The sequence below is a fragment of the Lolium perenne genome, chromosome 1 (genome assembly GCF_019359855.2).
Source record: "Lolium perenne isolate Kyuss_39 chromosome 1, Kyuss_2.0, whole genome shotgun sequence".
NCBI lineage: Eukaryota > Viridiplantae > Streptophyta > Magnoliopsida > Poales > Poaceae > Lolium > Lolium perenne.
Window position 1 is genome coordinate 66,200,948 of NC_067244.2, and position 20,315 is coordinate 66,221,262.

Here is a 20,315-nt window from a genome sequence, read left to right on the forward strand (position 1 = left end):
CTTTGGAGTATGATGCCATAAAGCTAAGATGCAACCCATATAAAAAAATTCGAACATCGGAGTCACTCTATTCCTCCAGATGGGCACCCCAATGCAAAACGCATGCTGAGCTTCTCAAGATTTGGGAGTGCTGAATCCCGGAAACAGTTTGACCGAGGTAGTAACTATGGAACACAGCGTATGAGTAGTAATAGTGTTGGAAGCCAGCCTCGCTCTAACTCCAGTGACCCAGAGATGCCCCCACTTGCGGATGACATTGTGCCTGGAGTGATAGATGCTGATGGCCAGATCATTGGGCAAGTTGTTTTGTCTGAAGAGGAGAGAACGCTCGCTGAACAGGTTGCGACATTGAATATGGCTCCGAACCAGTATGAGAGGAGTGGTGAGGAGTCCAGAGGCCGGGACACTACTGAGCCCATCATCCAATTCCCTGACGAGGAGGGCCAGAACATGGGAGTGGAGGAGGCTAGAGTTTCAATGTCTAAAGATAAGATGGCACATGTGTGCAGCGCCTTCAGCACACAATGGGATAGTTGCCTTGTACTATGTCCAGAATGTCGGCACCCCATGCAAGCGATATGATACCTGCGTTACAAGGCCTGTCTAGCCTGCAGGTTTCTTTCGGGTCCGTTAACAACATCTCTATGCCAGCGGCTGATTCCATGCTCGGCAAACGTTGGGCTAATCAAGAAGCTCAGGGAGAACATTGTGACCAGCAAGCAAATGGGCACACAGACAAGAATCTTGGAGGGACCCCAAAGAAGGGGAAAATACAAGATGCATGGATGGGAAAACCAGTCAGCGTCAGGTGGAGGTGGTGTACAAGAGAAACAAGAAGGGGATTCAAGTTGGAGCAAATCCGGAGGGTAAACTGGCGAGGCCAAACGTACGTCTGGTCTCGCCAGGCACAATGAATTGCCTAAGTTTCAACTGTCGGGGAGCCGGAAACGCCCCGATAGTTCATGATTTGGAGAATGTTTCCAAGTTGCATAATATTAGTCTTATGTTTTTGTGTGAAACTAGGCAAAATAAAGATAGGATTAGTCGTCTTCGTTTTCGTTTAGGGCTTAAGGGGTTCAAAGGTTTTCAGTAGTGACGGCCTCAGTGGGGGCTTAGCGCTGTTTTGGCATGAGAGCCTTTGTGTAGAGATACAAGCTATTAATGAACACTATATTGATGCGTATGTCCGAGCCTCCCCGTCATCACCGCAATGGCGTCTTACTTGTGTGTATGGAGAGCCAAGGGTTGAAAACCGCCAAGGTATGTGTAATAATTTGAAACTTCTTAAAACTGTGTCTGACCTACCCTGGATGGTGATGGGTGACTTTAATGAAGCGATGTGGCAGCAAGAGCACTTCTCTTGCACATCACGGGCGGAGAACCAGATGGTAGCGTTTAGAGAGGCTCTTGCTGTTTGTAAACTCATATATCTTGGGTTTAAGGGCTTACTGTTCACCAATGATAATAAGAGAAAGGGTCGTGTGATGCGTGCAATTAACACACGTCCGTTAGGAACCCCAAGAGGAAGGTGTGATGCGTACAGTAGCAGGTTTTCCCTCAGAAAGAAACCAAGGTTTATCGAACCAGGAGGAGCCAAGAAGCACGTTGAAGGTTGATGGCGGCGAAGTGTAGTGCGACGCAACACCAGGGATTCCGGCGCCAACGTGGAACCTGCACAACACAATCAAAGTACTTTGCCCCAACGTAACAGTGAGGTTCTCAATCTCACCGGCTTGCTGAAAACAAAGGACTAAGCGTATCGAGTGGAAGATGATGTTTGTTTGCGAAGAACAGTAAAGAACAATTGCAGTAGATTGTATTTCAGATGTAAAGAATAGGACCGGGGTCCACAGTTCACTAGAGGTGTCTCTCCCATAAGATAAATAGCATGTTGGGTGAACAAATTACAGTTGGGCAATTGACAAATAAAGAAGGCACAACAATGCACATACATATATCATGATGAGTACTATGAGATTTAATCAGGGCATTACGACAAAGTACATAGACCGCCATCCAGCATGCATCTATGCCTAAAAAGTCCACTTTCAGGTTATCATCCGAACCCCTTCCGGTATTAAGTTGCAAGCAACAGACAATTGCATTAAGTATGGTGCGTAATGTAATCAACACAAATATCCTTAGACATAGCATCGATGTTTTATCCCTAGTGGCAACAGCACATCCACAACCTTAGAACTTTCTGTCACACTGTCCTGCATTTAATGGAGGCATGAACCCACTATCGAGCATAAATACTCCCTCTTGGAGTTACAAGTATCAACTTGGCCAGAGCCTCTACTAGCAACGGAGAGCATGCAAGAACATAAACAACTCATATATGATAGATTGATAATCAACTTGACATAGTATTCAATATCCATCGGATCCCAACAAACACAACATGTAGGATTACAAATAGACGATCTTGATCATGATAGGCAGCTCACAAGATCTCACATGATAGCACAATTAGGAGAAGACGACCATCTAGCTACTTCTATGGACCCATAGTCCAGGGGTGAACTACTCACACATCAATCCGGAGGCGATCATGGCGATGAAGAGTCCTCCGGGAGATGATTCCCCTCTCCGGCAGGGTGCCGGAGGCGATCTCCTGAATCCCCCGAGATGGGATTGGCGGCGGCGGCGTCTCTGGAAGGTTTTCCGTATCGTGGCTCTCGGTACTGGGGGTTTCACGATGAAGACTTTAAGTAGGCGGATGGGCAGGTCAGGAGGCGTCACGAGGGGCCCACACAACAGGCCGGCGTGGCCAGGGCTTGGGCCGCGCCGCCCTAGTGTGGCGCCACCTCGTGGCCCCACTTCGTTTCCTCTTCGGACTTCTGGAAGCTTCGTGGAAAAATAGGCCCCTGGGCGTTGATTTCATCCAATTCCGAGAATATTTCCTTACTAGGATTTCTGAAACCAAAAACAGCAGAAAACAGCAACTGGCTCTTCGGCATCTCGTCAATAGGTTAGTGCCGGAAAATGCATAATAATGACATATAATGTGTATAAAACATGTGAGTATCATCATAAAAGTAGCATGGAACATAAGAAATTATAGATACGTTTGAGACGTATCAAGCATCCCCAAGCTTAGTTCCTACTCGCCCTCGAGTAGGTAAACGATAACAATGATAATTTCTGAAGTGACATGCTATCATAATCTTGATCAATACTATTGTAAAGCATATGAGGTGAATGAAGTGATGATGCGTGCAATTAACACACGTCCGTTGGGAACCCCAAGAGGAAGGTGTGATGCAGACAGTAGCAAGTCTTCCCTCAGAAAGAAACCAAGGTTTATCGAACCAGGAGGAGCCAAGAAGCACGTTGAAGGTTGTTGGTGGGGAAATGTAATGCGGCGCAATACCAGGGATTCCGGCGCCAACGTGGAACCTGCACAACACAACCAAAGTACTTTGCCCCAACGTAAAAGTGAGGTTGTCAATCTCACCGGCTTGCTGTGAACAAAGGATTAACCGTATTGTGTGGAAGATGATTGTTTGCGAAGAACAGTAAAGAACAAGTATTGCAGTAGATTGTATTTCAGATGTAAAGATGGACCGGGGTCCACAGTTCACTAGAGGTGTCTCTCCCATAAGATAAATAGCATGTTGGGTGAACAAATTACAGTTGGGCAATTGACAAATAAAGAAGGCATAACAATGCACATACAAATATCATGATGAGTACTATGAGATTTAATCAGGGCATTACGACAAAGTACATAGACCGCCATCCAGCATGCATCTATGCCTAAAAAGTCCACTTTCAGGTTATCATCCGAACCCCTTCCGGTATTAAGTTGCAAGCAACAGACAATTGCATTAAGTATGGTGCGTAATGTAATCAACAACTACATCCTTGGACATAGCATCAATGTTTTATCCCTAGTGGCAACAGCACATCGACAACCTTAGAACTTTCTGTCACTGTCCCAGATTTAATGGAGGCATGAACCCACTATCGAGCATAAATACTCCCTCTTGGAGTCACAAGTATCAACTTGGCCAGAGCCTCTACTAGCAACAGAGAGCATGCAAGAACATAAACAACTCATATATGATAGATTGATAATCAACTTGACATAGTATTCAATATCCATCGGATCCCAACAAACACAACATGTAGGATTACAAAGAAACGATCTTGATCATGATAGGCAGCTCACAAGATCGAGCATGATAGCACAATTAGGAGAAGACGACCATCTAGCTACTGCTATGGACCCATGGTCCAGGGGTGAACTACTCACACATCAATCCGGAGGCGATCATGGCGATGAAGAGTCCTCCGGGAGATGATTCCCCTCTCCGGCAGGGTGCCGGAGGCGATCTCCTGAATCCCCCGAGATGGGATTGGCGGCGGCAGCGTCTCTGGAAGGTTTTCCGTATCGTCGCTCTCGGTACTGGGGGTTTCGCGACGAAGGCTTTATGTAGGCGGAAGGGTAGGTCAGGGGGCCACACGAGGGCCCCACACGCTGGCCGGGCTGCGCCGCCCTATTGTGTCGGTGCCTCGTGGCCCCACTTCGTCTCCTCTTCGGACTTCTGGAAGCTTCGTGGAAAAATAGGCCCCTGGGCGTTGATTTCGTCCAATTCCGAGAATATTTCCTTACTAGGATTTCTGAAACCAAAAACAGCAGAAACAAAGAATCGGCTCTTCGGCATCTTGTCAATAGGTTAGTGCCGGAAAATGCATAATAACGACATATAATGTGTATAAAACATGTGAGTATCATCATAAAAGTAGCATGGAACATAAGAAATTATAGATACGTTTGGGACGTATCAAGCATCCCCAAGCTTAGTTCCTACTCGCCCTCGAGTAGGTAAACGATAACAAAGATAATTTCTGAAGTGACATGCTATCATAATCTTGATCACACTATTGTAAAGCACATGAGATGAATGCAGCGATTCGAAGCAATGGTAAGACAATGAGTAAACAAATGAATCATATAACAAAGACTTTTCATGAATAGTACTTTCAAGACAAGCATCAATAAGTCTTGCATAGGAGTTAACTCATAAGGCAATAAATTCTTAGTAGAAAGCTTTGAAACAACACAAAGGAAGATATAAGTTTCAGCGGTTGCTTTCAACTTTAACATGTATATCTCATGGATAATCGTCAACACAAAATAATATAACAAGTGCAATAAGTAAACATGTAAGAATCAATGCACACAATTTACACAATTGTTTGCTTCTAAGGTGGAAGGAAATAGGTAGACTCACTCAACAATAAAGTAAAAGAATGGCCCTTCGTAGAGGGAAGCAGGGATTAAATCATGTGCTAGAGCTTTTCAAGTTTTGAAATCATATAGAGAGCATAAAAGTAAAGTATTGAGAGGTGTTTGTTGTTGTCAACGAATGGTAATGGGTACTCTAACTACCTTATCAACCAGACTTTCAAGAGCGTCTCCCATGAAGGACGTTATTTCTACCACCGTGGTAGATCATCCCTCTTCTCTTTTGTTTACACATGCACTTTAGTGTGGTTTATTTTTATTTTTGGGTGGCACTCCTTCCAACCTTGCTTTCACAAACCATGGCTAACCGAATCCTCGGGTGCCTGCCAACAATCTCATACCATGAAGGAGTGCCTTTTTATTTTAGTTTTATTCAGATGACACTCCTCCAAACCTTTGCTTTCTCAAGCCATGGCTAACCGAATCCTCGGGTGCCTTCCAACATTTCACATACCATGGAGGAGTGTCTATTTGCAAAATTAAGTTGCTTACTGATTGATCAGGGCAAAGCATGTAAAGAGAATTATTAATGAAGTTAATTAATCGGGGCTGGGAACCCCATTGCCAGCTCTTTTTGCAAAAAAATTGGATAAGCGGATGAGCCACTAGTCCATTGGTGAAAGTCTGTCCGAAGTAAATGACAAGATCGAGAGATAAACCACCACATACTTCCTCATGAGCTATAAAACATTGACACAAATAAGAGGTAATAACTTTTGAATTGTTTAAAGGTAGCACACGAAGTATTTACTTGGAATGGCAGAAAATACCATGTAGTAGGTAGGTATGGTGGACACAAATGGCATAGGTGTTGGCTCAAGGGTTTGGACGCACGAGAAGTATTCCCTCTCAGTACAAGGCTTTGGCTAGCAAGGTTGTTTGAAGCAAACACAAGTATGAACCGGTACAACAAAACTTACATAAGAACATATTGCAAGCATTATAAGACTCTACACTGTCTTCCTTGTTGTTCAAACACCTTAACCAGAAAATATCTAGACCTCAGAGAGACCAATCATGCAAACCAAATTTCAACAAGCTCTATGTAGTTCTTCATTAATAGGTGCAAAGTACATGATGCAAGAGCTTAAACATGATCTATATGAGCATAACAATTGCCAAGTATCACTTTATTCAAGACATTATACCAATTACCACATGCGGCATTTTCCGTTTCCAACCATATATCAATGAATGAGGTAGTTCAACTTTCGCAATGAACATTAAAGATAAAGCTAAGAACACATGTGTTCATACGAAACAGCGGAGCGTAATATCTCCAATATAAAGGATTGTGGGATCCGACTTTATTCAAACAAAACAAAAACTAAAGCGAATAGACGCTCCAAGCAAAGCACATAAGATGTGACTGAATAAAAATATAGTTTCATTAGAAGAACCTGATAATGTTGTCGATGAAGAAGGGGATGCCTTGGGCATCCCCAAGCTTAGACGCTTGAGTCTTCTTAAAATATGCAGGGATGAACCACGGGGGCATCCCCAAGCTTAGACTTTTCACTCTTCTTGATCATAGTATATCATCCTCCTCTCTTGACCCTTGAAAACTTCCTTCACACCAAACTTCAAGCAAACTCATTAGAGGGTTAGTGCATAATAAAAATCCACATGTTCAGAGGTGACACAATCATTCTTAACACTTCTGGACATTGCACAAAGCTACTGGACATTAATGGAACAAAGAAATTCATCCAACATAGCAAAAGAGGCAATGCGAAATAAAAGGCAGAATCTGTCAAAAACAGAACAGTCCGTAAAGACGAATTTTACAGGGGCACTAGACTTGCTCTGATGGAAAAACTCAAAACTAATGAAAGTTGCGTACATATCTGAGGATCACGCACGTAAATTTTCAGATTTTTCTGAGTTACCTACAGAAACTTCTGCGCGAATTCGTGACATACAACAATGATGTTTCTGCGCAGCAATCCAAATCTAGCATCAACTTTACCATAGAGACTTTACTTGGCACAAAAACATGATAAGGAGAGGTTGCTACAGTAGTAAACAACTTCCAAGACTCAAATATAAAACAAAGTACTGTAGTAAAAACATGGGTTGTCTCCCATAAGCGCTTTTCTTTAACGCCTTTCAGCTAGGCGCAGAAAGTGTGAATCAAGTATTATCAAGAGATGAAGCATCAACATCATTACTAGGGGTGTTGGGAGTTGCCTCAACAATGCATGTTATCTCATCTATGTAAGTTTCAGAGGCTCCCTTTTCATTATTCTTAGGCTTGCTATTCTCATCAAACAAATTTTCAGGAACAAGCCAACCATAGTTATTTTCTAGAGCTTCATGCATTCCTATGAGCTTGCAAGGTATTGTTGTCTTAACCTCCCCACCATCATTAACATTATTAGTATACTTTATTCTATCAATGTCCATCTTTTCAAGGGTACTAACAAAGTTGGTGTAAGAACCAAGCATTTTATATTTAGCAAAGACTTTTCTAGCCTCTCTTGCTACACCACCAAATTCTTTAAGAAGGGTTTCTAAGACAAAATCTTTCTTTTCTCCTTCCTCCATATCAGAGAGCGTAAGAAACATATGCTGAATTATAGGACTGAGATTAACAAATTTAGTTTCCAACATGTGTACTAAAGAGGCAGCAGCAATTTCATAAGTAGGAGCAAGTTCTACCAAGTGTCTATCTTCAAAATCTTCAGCGGTACTAACATGAGTGAAAAAATCTTCTATATTATCTCTTCCAATTATAGACCCTCGGCCTACCGGTATGTCTTTTAGAGTATACTTAGGAGGAAACATGATGAAATAAACAAATGGTAAATAAACTAAATGCAAGTAACTAATTTTTTTTGTGTTTTTGATATAGAGAGCAAGACAGTAAATAAAGTAAAGCTAGCAACTAATTTTTTGTGTTTTGTTTAAGTGCAGCAAACAAAGTAGTAAATAAAATAAAGCAAGACAAAAACAAAGTAAAGAGATTGGAAGTGGAGACTCCCCTTGCAGCGTGTCTTGATCTCCCCGGCAACGGCGCCAGAAAATATGCTTGATGCGTGCAATTAACACACGTCCGTTGGGAACCCCAAGAGGAAGGTGTGATGCAGACAGTAGCAAGTCTTCCCTCAGAAAGAAACCAAGGTTTATCGAACCAGGAGGAGCCAAGAAGCACGTTGAAGGTTGTTGGTGGAGAAATGTAATGCGGCGCAACACCAGGGATTCCGGCGCCAACGTGGAACCTGCACAACACAACCAAAGTACTTTGCCCCAACGTAACAGTGAGGTTGTCAATCTCACCGGCTTGCTGTGAACAAAGGATTAACCGTATTGTGTGGAAGATGATTGTTTGCGAAGAACAGTAAAGAACAAGTATTGCAGTAGATTGTATTTCAGATGTAAAGATGGACCGGGGTCCACAGTTCACTAGAGGTGTCTCTCCCATAAGATAAATAGCATGTTGGGTGAACAAATTATAGTTGGGCAATTGACAAATAAAGAAGGCATAACAATGCACATACAAATATCATGATGAGTACTATGAGATTTAATCAGGGCATTACGACAAAGTACATAGACCGCCATCCAGCATGCATCTATGCCTAAAAAGTCCACTTTCAGGTTATCATCCGAACCCCTTCCGGTATTAAGTTGCAAGCAACAGACAATTGCATTAAGTATGGTGCGTAATGTAATCAACAACTACATCCTTGGACATAGCATCAATGTTTTATCCCTAGTGGCAACAGCACATCCACAACCTTAGAACTTTCTCGTCATCGTCCTGCATTTAATGGAGGCATGAACCCACTATCGAGCATAAATACTCCCTCTTGGAGTCACAAGTATCAACTTGGCCAGAGCCTCTACTAGCAACGGAGAGCATGCAAGAACATAAACAACTCATATATGATAGATTGATAATCAACTTGACATAGTATTCAATATCCATCGGATCCCAACAAACACAACATGTAGGATTACAAAGAAACGATCTTGATCATGATAGGCAGCTCACAAGATCGAGCATGATAGCACAATTAGGAGAAGACGACCATCTAGCTACTGCTATGAACCCATGGTCCAGGGGTGAACTACTCACACATCAATCCGGAGGCGATCATGGCGATGAAGAGTCCTCCGGGAGATAATTCCCCTCTCCGGCAGGGTGCCGGAGGCGATCTCCTGAATCCCCCGAGATGGGATTGGCGGCGGCGGCGTCTCTGGAAGGTTTTCCGTATCGTGGCTCTCGGTACTGGGGGTTTCGCGACGAAGGCTTTATGTAGGCGGAAGGGTAGGTCAGGGGCCACACGAGGGCCCCACACGCTAGGCCGGCGCGGCCAGGGCTTGGGCCGCGCCGCCCTATTGTATCGGCGCCTCATGGCCCCACTTCGTCTCCTCTTCGGACTTCTGGAAGCTTCGTGGAAAAATAGGCCCCTGGGCGTTGATTTCGTCCAATTCCGAGAATATTTCCTTACTAGGATTTCTGAAACCAAAAACAGCAGAAAACAAAGAATCGGCTCTTCGGCATCTTGTCAATAGGTTAGTGCCGGAAAATGCATAATAACGACATATAATGTGTATAAAACATGTGAGTATCATCATAAAAGTAGCATGGAACATAAGAAATTATAGATACGTTTGGGACGTATCAAGTGATTCGAAGCAATGGTAAGACAATGATTAAACAACTGAATCATATAGCAAAGACTTTTCATGAATAGTACTTTGAGACAAGCATCGATAAGACTTGCATAAGAGTTAACTCATAAGGCAATAAATTCTTAGTAGAAAGCTTTGAAACAACACAAAGGAAGATATAAGTTTCAGCAGTTGCTTTCAACTTCAACATGTATATCTCATGGATAATTGTCAACATAAAGTAATATGATGAATGCAAATAAGCAAATATGTAGGAATCAATGCACACAGTTAACACAAGTGTTTCCTTCTAAGGTGGAAGGAAATAGGTAAACTGACTCAACAATAAAGTAAAAGAATGGCCCTTCGCAGAGGGAAGCGGGGATTAAATCATGTGCTAGAGCTTTTCAAGTTTTGAAATCATATAGAGAGCATAAAAGTAAAGTTTTGAGAGGTGTTTGTTGTTGTCAACGAATGGTAATGGGTACTCTAACTACCTTATCAACCAGACTTTCAAGAGCGGCTCCCATGAAGGACGTTATTTCTACCACCTTGGTAGATCATCCCTCTTCTCTTTTGTTTACACATGCATTTATTATTTATGGATGACACTCCTCCCCACCTTTCCTTTCTCAAGCCATGGCTAACCGAATCCTCGGGTGCCTTCCAACAATCTCATACCATGGAGGAGTGTTTATTTTTTTTCTTTTCTTTTTTTCTTTTTGCAAAATTAAGTTGCTCACTGATTGATCAGGGCAAAGCATGTGAAGAGAATTATTAATGCTAGTTAATTAATCGGGGCTGGAAACCCCATTGCCAGCTCTTTTTGCAAAATTATTGGATAAGCGGATAAGCCACTAGTCCATTGGTGAAAGTCTGTCCGGAGTAAATGACAAGATCGAAAGATAAAACACCACATACTTCCTCATGAGCTATAAAACATTGACACAAATAAGAGGTAATAATTTTTTGAATTGTTTAAAGGTAGCACATGAAGTATTTACTTGGAATGGCAGAAAATACCATGTAGTTGGTAGGTATGGTGGACACAAATGGCATAGGTGTTGGCTCAAGGGTTTGGATGCACGAGAAGTATTTCCTCTCAGTACAAGGCTTTGGCTAGCAAGGTTGTTTGAAGCAAACACAAGTATGAACCGGTATAGCAAAACTCACATATAAACATATTGTAAGCATTATAAGACTTTACACTGTCTTCCTTGTTGTTCAAACACCTTAACCAGAAAATATCTAGACCTCAGAGAGACCAATCATGCAAACCAAATTTCAACAAGCTCTATGTAGTTCTTCATTAATAGGTGCAAAGTACATGATGCAAGAGCTTAAACATGATCTATATGAGCACAACAATTGCCAAGTATCACATTATTCAAGACATTATACCATTTACCACATGCGGCATTTTCCGTTTCCAACCATATAACAATGAATGAGGTAGTTCAACATTCGCAATGAACATTAAGAATAAAGCTAAGAACATATGTGTTCATACGAAAAAGCGGAGCGTAATATCTCCAATATAAAGGATTGTGGGATCCAACTTTATTCAAACAAAAACAAAAACAAAAGCAAACAGACGCTCCAAGTAAACCACATAAGATGTGACGGAATAAAAATATAGTTTCACTAGAAGAACCTGATAATATTGTCGATGAAGAAGGGGATGCCTTGAGTCTTCTTAAAATATGCAGGGATGAACCACGGGGGCATCCCCAAGCTTAGACCTTTCACTCTTCTTGATCATATTGTATCATACTCCTCTCTTGACCCTTGAAAACTTCCTCCACACCAAACTCGAAACAAACTCATTAGAGGGTTAGTGCATAATTGAAAATCCATATATTCAGAGGTGACATAATCATTCTTAACACTTCTGGACATTGCACAAAGCTACTGAAAGTTAATGGAACAAAGAAATCCATCAAACATAGCAAAACAGGCAATGCGAAATAAAAGGCAGAATCTGTCAAAATAGAACAGTCCGTAAAGACGAATTTTACAGGGGCACTTAACTTGCTCAGATGAAAAAGCTCAAAACTAATGAAAGTTGCGTACATATCTGAGGATCACGCACGTAAATTGGAAGATTTTTTTGATTTTTTTACAGAGAGTTCTGCGCAAATTCGTGACAGACAGCAATTCTGTTTCTGCACAGCAATCCAAATCTAGCATCAACTTTACCATAGAGACTTTACTTGGCACAAAAACATGATAAGGAGAGGTTTCTACAGTAGTAAACAACTTCCAAGACTCAAATATAAAACAAAAGTGCTGTAGTAAAAACAATGGGTTGTCTCCCATAAGCGCTTTTCTTTAACGCCTTTCAGCTAGGCGCAGAAAGTGTGAATCAAGTAACATCAAGAGATGAAGCATTAACATTATTACCAGGGGTGTTGGGAGTTCCCTCAACAATGCATATTATCTTATCTATGTAAGTTTCAGAGGCTCCCTTTTCATTACTCTTAGACTTGTTATTCTCATCAAACAAATTTTCAGGAACAATCCAATCATAATTCTTTTCTAGTGCCTCGAACATTCCTACGAGCTTGCAAGGCATTGATGTCTTAATATCCCCTCCATCATTAACATTATTAGTGTACTTTATTCTATCAATGTCCATCTTTTCAAGGGTACTAGCAAAGTTGGTGTAAGAACCAAGCATCTTATATTTAATAAAGACTTTTCTAGCCTCTCTTGTTACACCACCAAATTCTTTAAGAAGGGTTTCTAAGACAAAATCTTTCTTTTCTCCTTCCTCCATATCAGAGAGTGTAAGAAACATATGCTGAATTATAGGGTTGAGATTAACAAATATAGTTTCCAACATGTGTACTAAAGAAGCAACAGCTATTTCATAAGTAGGAGCAAGTTCTACCAAATGTCTATCTTCAAAATCTTCAGCTGTACTAACATGAGTGAAAAAATCTTCTATATTATCTCTTCCAATTATAGACCCTCGTCCTATCGGTATGTCTTTTAGAGTGTACTTAGGAGGAAACATGATGAAATAAACTAAAGGTAAACAAAATAAATGCGAGTAACTAATTTTTTTGTGTTTTGATATAGAGAACGCAAACAAGATAGTAAATAAAGTAAAGCTAGCAACTAATTTTTGTGTGTTTTGTTTTAGTGCAGCAAAATAAAATAAAGCAAGACAAAAACAAAGTAAAGAGATTGGAAGTGAGAGACTCCCCTTGCAGCGTGTCTTGATCTCCCCGGCAACGGCGCCAGAAAATATGCTTGATGCGTGCAATTAACACACGTCCGTTGGGAACCCCAAGAGGAAGGTGTGATGCGTACAGTAGCAAGTTTTCCCTCAGAAAGAAACCAAGGTTTATCGAACCAGGAGGAGCCAAGAAGCACGTTGAAGGTTGATGGCGGCGAAGTGTAGTGCAGCGCAACACCAGGGATTCCGGCGCCAACGTGGAACCTGCACAACACAATCAAAGTACTTTGCCCCAACGTAACAGTGAGGTTGTCAATCTCACCGGCTTGCTGAAAACAAAGGATTAAGCGTATCGAGTGGAAGATGATGTTTGTTTGCGAAGAACAGTAAAGAACAATTGCAGTAGATTGTATTTCAGATGTAAAGAATAGGACCGGGGTCCACAGTTCACTAGAGGTGTCTCTTCCATAAGATAAATAGCATGTTGGGTGAATAAATTACAGTTGGGCAATTGACAAATAAAGAAGGCACAACAATGCACATACATATATCATGATGAGTACTATGAGATTTAATCAGGGCATTACGACAAAGTACATAGACCGCCATCCAGCATGCATCTATGCCTAAAAAGTCCACTTTCAGATTATCATCCGAACCCCTTCCGGTATTAAGTTGCAAGCAACAGACAATTGCATTAAGTATGGTGCGTAATATAATCAACACAAATATCTTTAGACATAGCATCGATGTTTTATCCCTAGTGGCAACAGCACATCCACAACCTTAGAACTTTCTGTCACTGTCCCAGATTTAATGGAGGCATGAACCCACTATCGAGCATAAATACTCCCTCTTGGAGTTACAAGTATCAACTTGGCCAGAGCCTCTACTAGCAACGGAGAGCATGCAAGAACATAAACAACTCATATATGATAGATTGATAATCAACTTGACATAGTATTCAATATCCGATGAAGAGTCCTCCGGGAGATGATTCCCCTCTCCGGCAGGGTGCCGGAGGCGATCTCCTGAATCCCCCGAGATGGGATTGGTGGCGGCAGCGTCTCTGGAAGGTTTTCCGTATCGTGGCTCTCGGTACTGGGGGTTTCGCGACGAAGACTTTAAGTAGGCGGAAGGGCAGGTCAGGAGGCGTCACGAGGGGCCCACACAACAGGCCGGCGCGGCCAGGGCTTGGGCCGCGCCGCCCTAGTGTGGCGCCATCTCATGGCCCCACTTCGTTTCCTCTTCGGACTTCTGGAAGCTTCGTGGAAAAATAGGCCCCTGGGCGTTGATTTCGTCCAATTCCGAGAATATTTCCTTACTAGGATTTCTGAAACCAAAAACAGCAGAAAACAGCAACTGGCTCTTCGGCATCTCGTCAATAGGTTAGTGCCGGAAAATGCTTAATAATGACATATAATGTGTATAAAACATGTGAGTATCATCATAAAAGTAGCATGGAACATAAGAAATTATAGATACGTTTGAGACGTATCATCGTGCTAATGTTCGGGTGCGACTTGACAGGGATGTGGCTACATCCACCTGGCGCAATATGTACCCAAAGACTTTTGTTGAACATCTTGTGTCCCCAGTCTCTGACCATTCCCATATCCTTGTTCGTGTGATGCAGGAAACCAGGTCCAGAGTAAGGCAACCTCGGCGTCACTACGAAATTTGGTGGGAGAGGGAAGCGGAGCTACCGGAATTGATCACAGCGGCATGACAGGAAGCTGGAGACAAAGGTGATCTTGGCAGTGTGCGAAGGGGCTTGGAATAGGTTATGAATGTGCTCCAAAAGTGGAGCAAGAAGAATTTGGGAACCTGCTGAAAGAACTGGACAAGTGCAGGAAACAACTGGAATAACTCATGTGGTTGAACAATGACCATGAAACTATTAGGAAAGTGTCTGACCCGATGAATGAGTTGTTATATAAGGAAGAAATGCTCTGGCTACAAAGTTCAAGGATCAACTGGCTTAAAGAAGGTGACCAGAATACAAAGTACTTTCACCATAAGGCAGTATGGAGGGCCAGGAAAAATAAAATCAAGAAACTCAAGGATGCCGACGGTGTTTGGAAGGATGTGCCGATGGATATGGAACGGTTGACCACCTCTTACTTCAAAGAATTAATTGTTTACTCGTGATCCTAATATTGAATTTTCTTAGTTGTTGAACTTATTGCAGGTGCGGGTGTCGCCGGAGATGAATGAGAGCCTGTGTAAGGAATTTACTGAGGAGGAGATTGGTGATGCCTTTTTCCAGATAGGGCCTCTAAAAGCTCTTGGAATTGATGGCTTCCCGGCACGCTTTTACCAAAGGAATTGGGAAACTCTGAAAGCTGAGGTGGTGAATGCAGTAAAATTCTTTTTCCTTACAGGGAAGATGCCAGAGGATGTCAATGATAATGCTATAGTTCTGATTCCAAAAACTGAACATCCTCAGACAACCAAGGATTTTCGACCTATAAGCTTGTGCTCTGTCCTATATAAAATCATAGCCAAATGCCTGGTGAACCGGCTTAGACCAATCTTGGGTGATATCATCTCCATTAATCAGAGTGCCTTTGTCCCAGGGAGACTAGCCTTTGAGTGTATGCATTTTATTGAGCACAATACGAAGGAAGATCAGAATTTTTGTGCTTATAAACTGGACCTGTCTAAGGCATATGACAGGGTGGACTAGGGATTTCTCCGAAACGCGATGGAAAGGTTGTGTTTTGCTCACAAATGGGTGGACTGGATAATGTCATGCATCACCACTGTGAGATACTTGGTGAAATTTAATGGAACCCTCCTGGATTCGTTTTCCCCTTCTCGTGGTCTGCGACAAGGTGGTCCCCTTTCCTCCTTTATGTTCCTTTTTGTAGTTGATGGATTGTCAGCTTTGCTGCAAAAGAGCGTGCAGGAACAGCAGGTCCAGCCCTTAAAGATATGCCGAAGAGCCCCTGAAGTCTCGCACCTTCTGTTTGCAGATGATAGCTTACTCTTTTTTAGAGCCAAGGTGGAGGAAGCGGAGAGAATTTGTGGTGTACTGGAGGTTTATGCAAGTAGCACGGGCCAGCTAATCAACCCCAGCAAATGCTCCATCATGTTTGGTGAGTCTTGTGCCATGGATGACAGGGTGGAGGTGAAACAGTCGCTGGGACTGGCCCAAGAAACTTTCGAAACTAAGTACTTGGGGCTCCCCACTCCAGAGGGTCGGATGAACAGGGGGAAATTCAAAAGTCTCCAGGAAAAACTTCTCAAGCGCCTAATTCAGTGGGGCGAAATCTTCTTGTCACAAGGAGGGAAGGAAGTACTTATTAAAGCAGTTGCCCAGGCACTCCCAGTCTATGTTATGGGCATTGTTTTAGCTCCCCTTTGGGCTTCTGGACGAATTGACAAAGATGCTTCGGGACTTTTGGTCGGGATCAGAGAAGGGGAGACGCAAAACCCACTGGATCTCATGGGATAGCATGCTTAGACCAAAGGAGCAGGGTGGCATTGGCTTTAAGGACATGCGTCTATTTAATCAGGCCCTTCTTGCTCGTCAAGCATGGCGGCTAATTCAGCAACCTAATACATTATGTGCCCAAGTCCTCAAGGCAAAGAGTACTTTCCCCAGGGTATTCTAACGGATACGACCTTTTCTAGTAATGCATCATCTACCTGGAGTGCTATTGAGTATGGCCTCGAGCTTCTGAAGAAGGGTATCATCTGGCGGATTGACAATGGAGCCAGTGTACGGGCTTGGCGCGAGCCTTCGATCCCAAGAGAATCGTTTCTGCGACCGTATAGTAAGCAAGACCGATGCCGGCTTTGGTGGGTTGCAGATTTCTTAAAACCTAACGGATCCTGGAATGTGGAACTTCTGCAACGCTGGTTGATGCCGATGGATGTGCAGGATATTCTCAAGATAAAGGCATCAACTAGGAATGATGATGATTCCTAGCCTGGAACCCGGAGAAGAATTGATGAGGACATCGCTATGATAGATACAACCGATACTCCTACAACCACGTATCCTCAAGGGCCTCTCGCAAGAGCTTGTGTGTTTCAACTAAATTATCAGGTACCTTCGTTACTAGGAATCCTTCCTAATATATATGAGAATATGATGCTGCCTAAATCAAATGTATTTATATTATTTAGGAATGGATCTAGCATGGACGCCAAGCATTGGATTAGGAACGTGCATGGAGATGGCAGCAGACCTGCAAGGATTCAGGATGGCGTTGCAAGCGAGGATTTCAGAACATTGAAGCCACCATAGTGAAGCAACGATGTTTGGATGAATTATACAAGTTACTCCATCGTAAAATTCGTCCAAAGAGTTATTTTTGGTGCTGCGTCACCTTATTTAATGGGCCAGGCCCATGTATTTTCGGATTAGGTATTTTAGGGGATTTTAAGAGGCCATATAAGTGGAGGAAGGCCCATTTAGGGGTGTTTTTGGCCAACCCTAGCTGGTTGGACGAAAATCCCTTCACTTCCCCCATATTTATCCCTCTGTAGCCGTCATTAGAACTTGGATTTTGATTAGATTAAAGGTTAGCCATTGATGCAACTCTCGTGTACTTCTTTTGAGGCCAACGCCCAGAACAAGACCGACTATTCGGAATTCCACCTTTTCAATAAAGCTTTCATCTATATCCGCAATAATTCTGATTGCAATATTAGTTCTTACTTGTTCTCGATTTCAGGTAGGAATTAAGACCCTCGCTGGTCAGGCTGATCGTGCATCCGCAAGATCAGTAACTCCCGGAGATTGTCCTAGCGATTGCATTGGCGCACGAGCTTTGCACGTGTAGTCGGATCGTCAAGCACGAACTCCACCAACAAATCGAATTATCTTCGTCTCATCGAAAGATCGGCCACCTTTGCCCTATCAAGTGGTATCAGAGCCCAGGTTGCTCGGTGAGATTTACAGTTTTCCTAGTGTAGATTTGTTTTTACCTATAACCCAGAAAAAAGCTCCACAAAAAGAAGTTAGATTAGTTCATCCTCGTCTAAAACCAGTCTTAGCCTTTTCTCTATCACCACTTTATTTTTGTTTTGTTGAATTTTCGTTGCATCGTGTGTCGAGTTGCTGGTTTTTAGTGTCTAGATTTTTAGAGTTTTAAGTTCTAATCACGTTTTTGTTGGGTCGCACAAACCCATCCATCTTTTGTTTCGCTGCCGCCACCATCCACTGTCTTCACGCAATCCAAATAATCCCCACCGCTTCATCTTTGTCCATCAATTTCTTCCTGTCCTGTTAAAAGAAACCCACAGTTCTTGAGTTTTCCTATCTTTGAGATCTGGCAGAAAATTGAAAGTTGTACGGCATATTGAGGCAAGTCAGATCCGTTTCAGTCCAACCTGTCGTTTGTTGGAAAGTTTTGATCGGCATAGAGAGAGAAAAAAAAAGTGAGAAAAAAAAAGAGAAAAAAAAAGTAGCGAAAGAATCTGATTGTATCACGGGCGTATCAGTTCAAAAGGAAGGAGACCTGATCGATAGAGATAAAAGAAAAGAGTTTAAAAAAAACGTGAAAGAGGAATAGAAAGAAAAATTGCCGATCCTTGGTTTCAAGATTCTATTGCTAGTATTTCGTTTGGGAAGGACTCCTGTTGAGAATATACTTACTACTAGAGCTGATCCATTATTGGCGAGCCATCCGTTCAAGTCTGATACATATACACTTGTGTTCGTGCTGTAGGACTATCTGCTGCCACCCACCGTTTTTATTCTGTCAGGCATTGCATGCCGGGAGGGTTCCTGACAAGTTGACCACCGCAGTCACTCCAGCCTGTTGTTTGCTGCTTTTTACGAGGCGCGCTACCTACAACAGTGATTTTCTCATTGTCGTTCATTGTTCCGTCGAAGTTGTTTCACGTCACGGTCTGCCGTTTTGGTTATCGCTTGGCCTCATCTATGCAGAGCATAATTTGTTATCTGTTTTGCACGTGATTTTTTCGGCTTACGTCTCTAGTACGATTTAGCCTAAAACCAGCACTTGACAACTTTGAATGAATTTTCAACTTTATATTCCTATTAATTATTGTGGTTGTAGTTCCATATATATTAAGCCTACCTACAGCTCTACATATTTCTCCACGTGCATTGCGTCGACGTCTAGTAATCGCTAGGACAATCTCCGGGAGTTACTGATCTTGCGGATGCACGATCAGCCTGACCAGCGAGGGTCTTAATTCCTACCTGAAATCGAGAACAAGTAAGAACTAATATTGCAATCAGAATTATTGCGAATATAGATGAAAGCTTTATTGAAAAGGTGGGATTCCGAATAGTCGGTCTTGTTCTGGGCGTTGGCCTCAAAAGAAGTACACGAGAGTTGCAGCAATGGCTAACTTTTAATCTAATCAAAATCCAAGTTCTAATGACGGCTACAGAGGGATATATATGGGGGAAGTCAAGATAGTGACACCGTGCAAGAATATTTTGATTCTTTAGAAACTACCTTGTTATATGCTTTTATTGAAGAAACTGAAGAAGATTTAATGGATAGATTTTGGAATGGGCTAAACCATGATATTCAGGATTTACTCATGCTTGAGAAATATTATTCTATCAATCGTATGTTTCTTCTTGCTTGCAAAGCTGAACAGAAAATAAAGAAACATGTACATGGGACCATCAAGTGTAAGAAAGCGGTGGATTTTTCTGCGTCACCGTCAAGTGTGACTTTTGTTTCTCAAGAGAATGACAAGCCACCTCCAAGCGTGCCTATAACATCTGAGTCGGATTCACAAGGTAAAAATAAAGGTACTGATTTTGTCCCTCCACATGAGATTGTTGAATGCAATGTTGCCTTAAATATATCATGTGTTGAAATAGAAAATGATTTGGTCACTCCGTCTGTATTAGAGGATCTACCTACTGGTTTGCATGTACCATGTGATCAAGCAACTACGATAGATTCTTTTATGAGTGCACATACTCATTTTAATTTCTCTTTAAATATGAGTACACGCACTGAGATTATTGTTGATAAGAATGAACATGGCTTAGAGAATTGTGTATATGAGGTACATACTATTTTGAATGCTCCTGTTGCTGAAATTGGTTCTTCTACTGATTTGCCTATACCTATTGAGCTACATGTTGTGAATGAGCCTTCCGATTTGTTAGTGGCATCTGATTTGGTTCACATAAAACTGGTTAGACATGATGAAGTGATAACTGAAATTTCCAATGATATTTGTTTATGGTCTATTAAGATGGATCCTCCTATGTCTTTATCACATGCTAGAAATAAGATTGCTAAA

The 20,315-nt window shown here is 42.2% G+C and overlaps 1 protein-coding gene across 1 annotated transcript; it reads left to right on the plus strand.

Moving 5' to 3' along the window:
• Positions 1-234: 234 nt before the first annotated feature.
• On the plus strand, positions 235-16,521 carry LOC139832372 (uncharacterized). Its single transcript, XM_071822112.1, has 3 exons — positions 235-540; positions 15,253-15,658; positions 15,935-16,521. The coding sequence occupies exons 1-3, from the start codon at positions 235-237 to the stop codon at positions 16,519-16,521; spliced, it is 1,299 nt and encodes a 432-aa protein (XP_071678213.1).
• Positions 16,522-20,315: the final 3,794 nt, after the last annotated feature.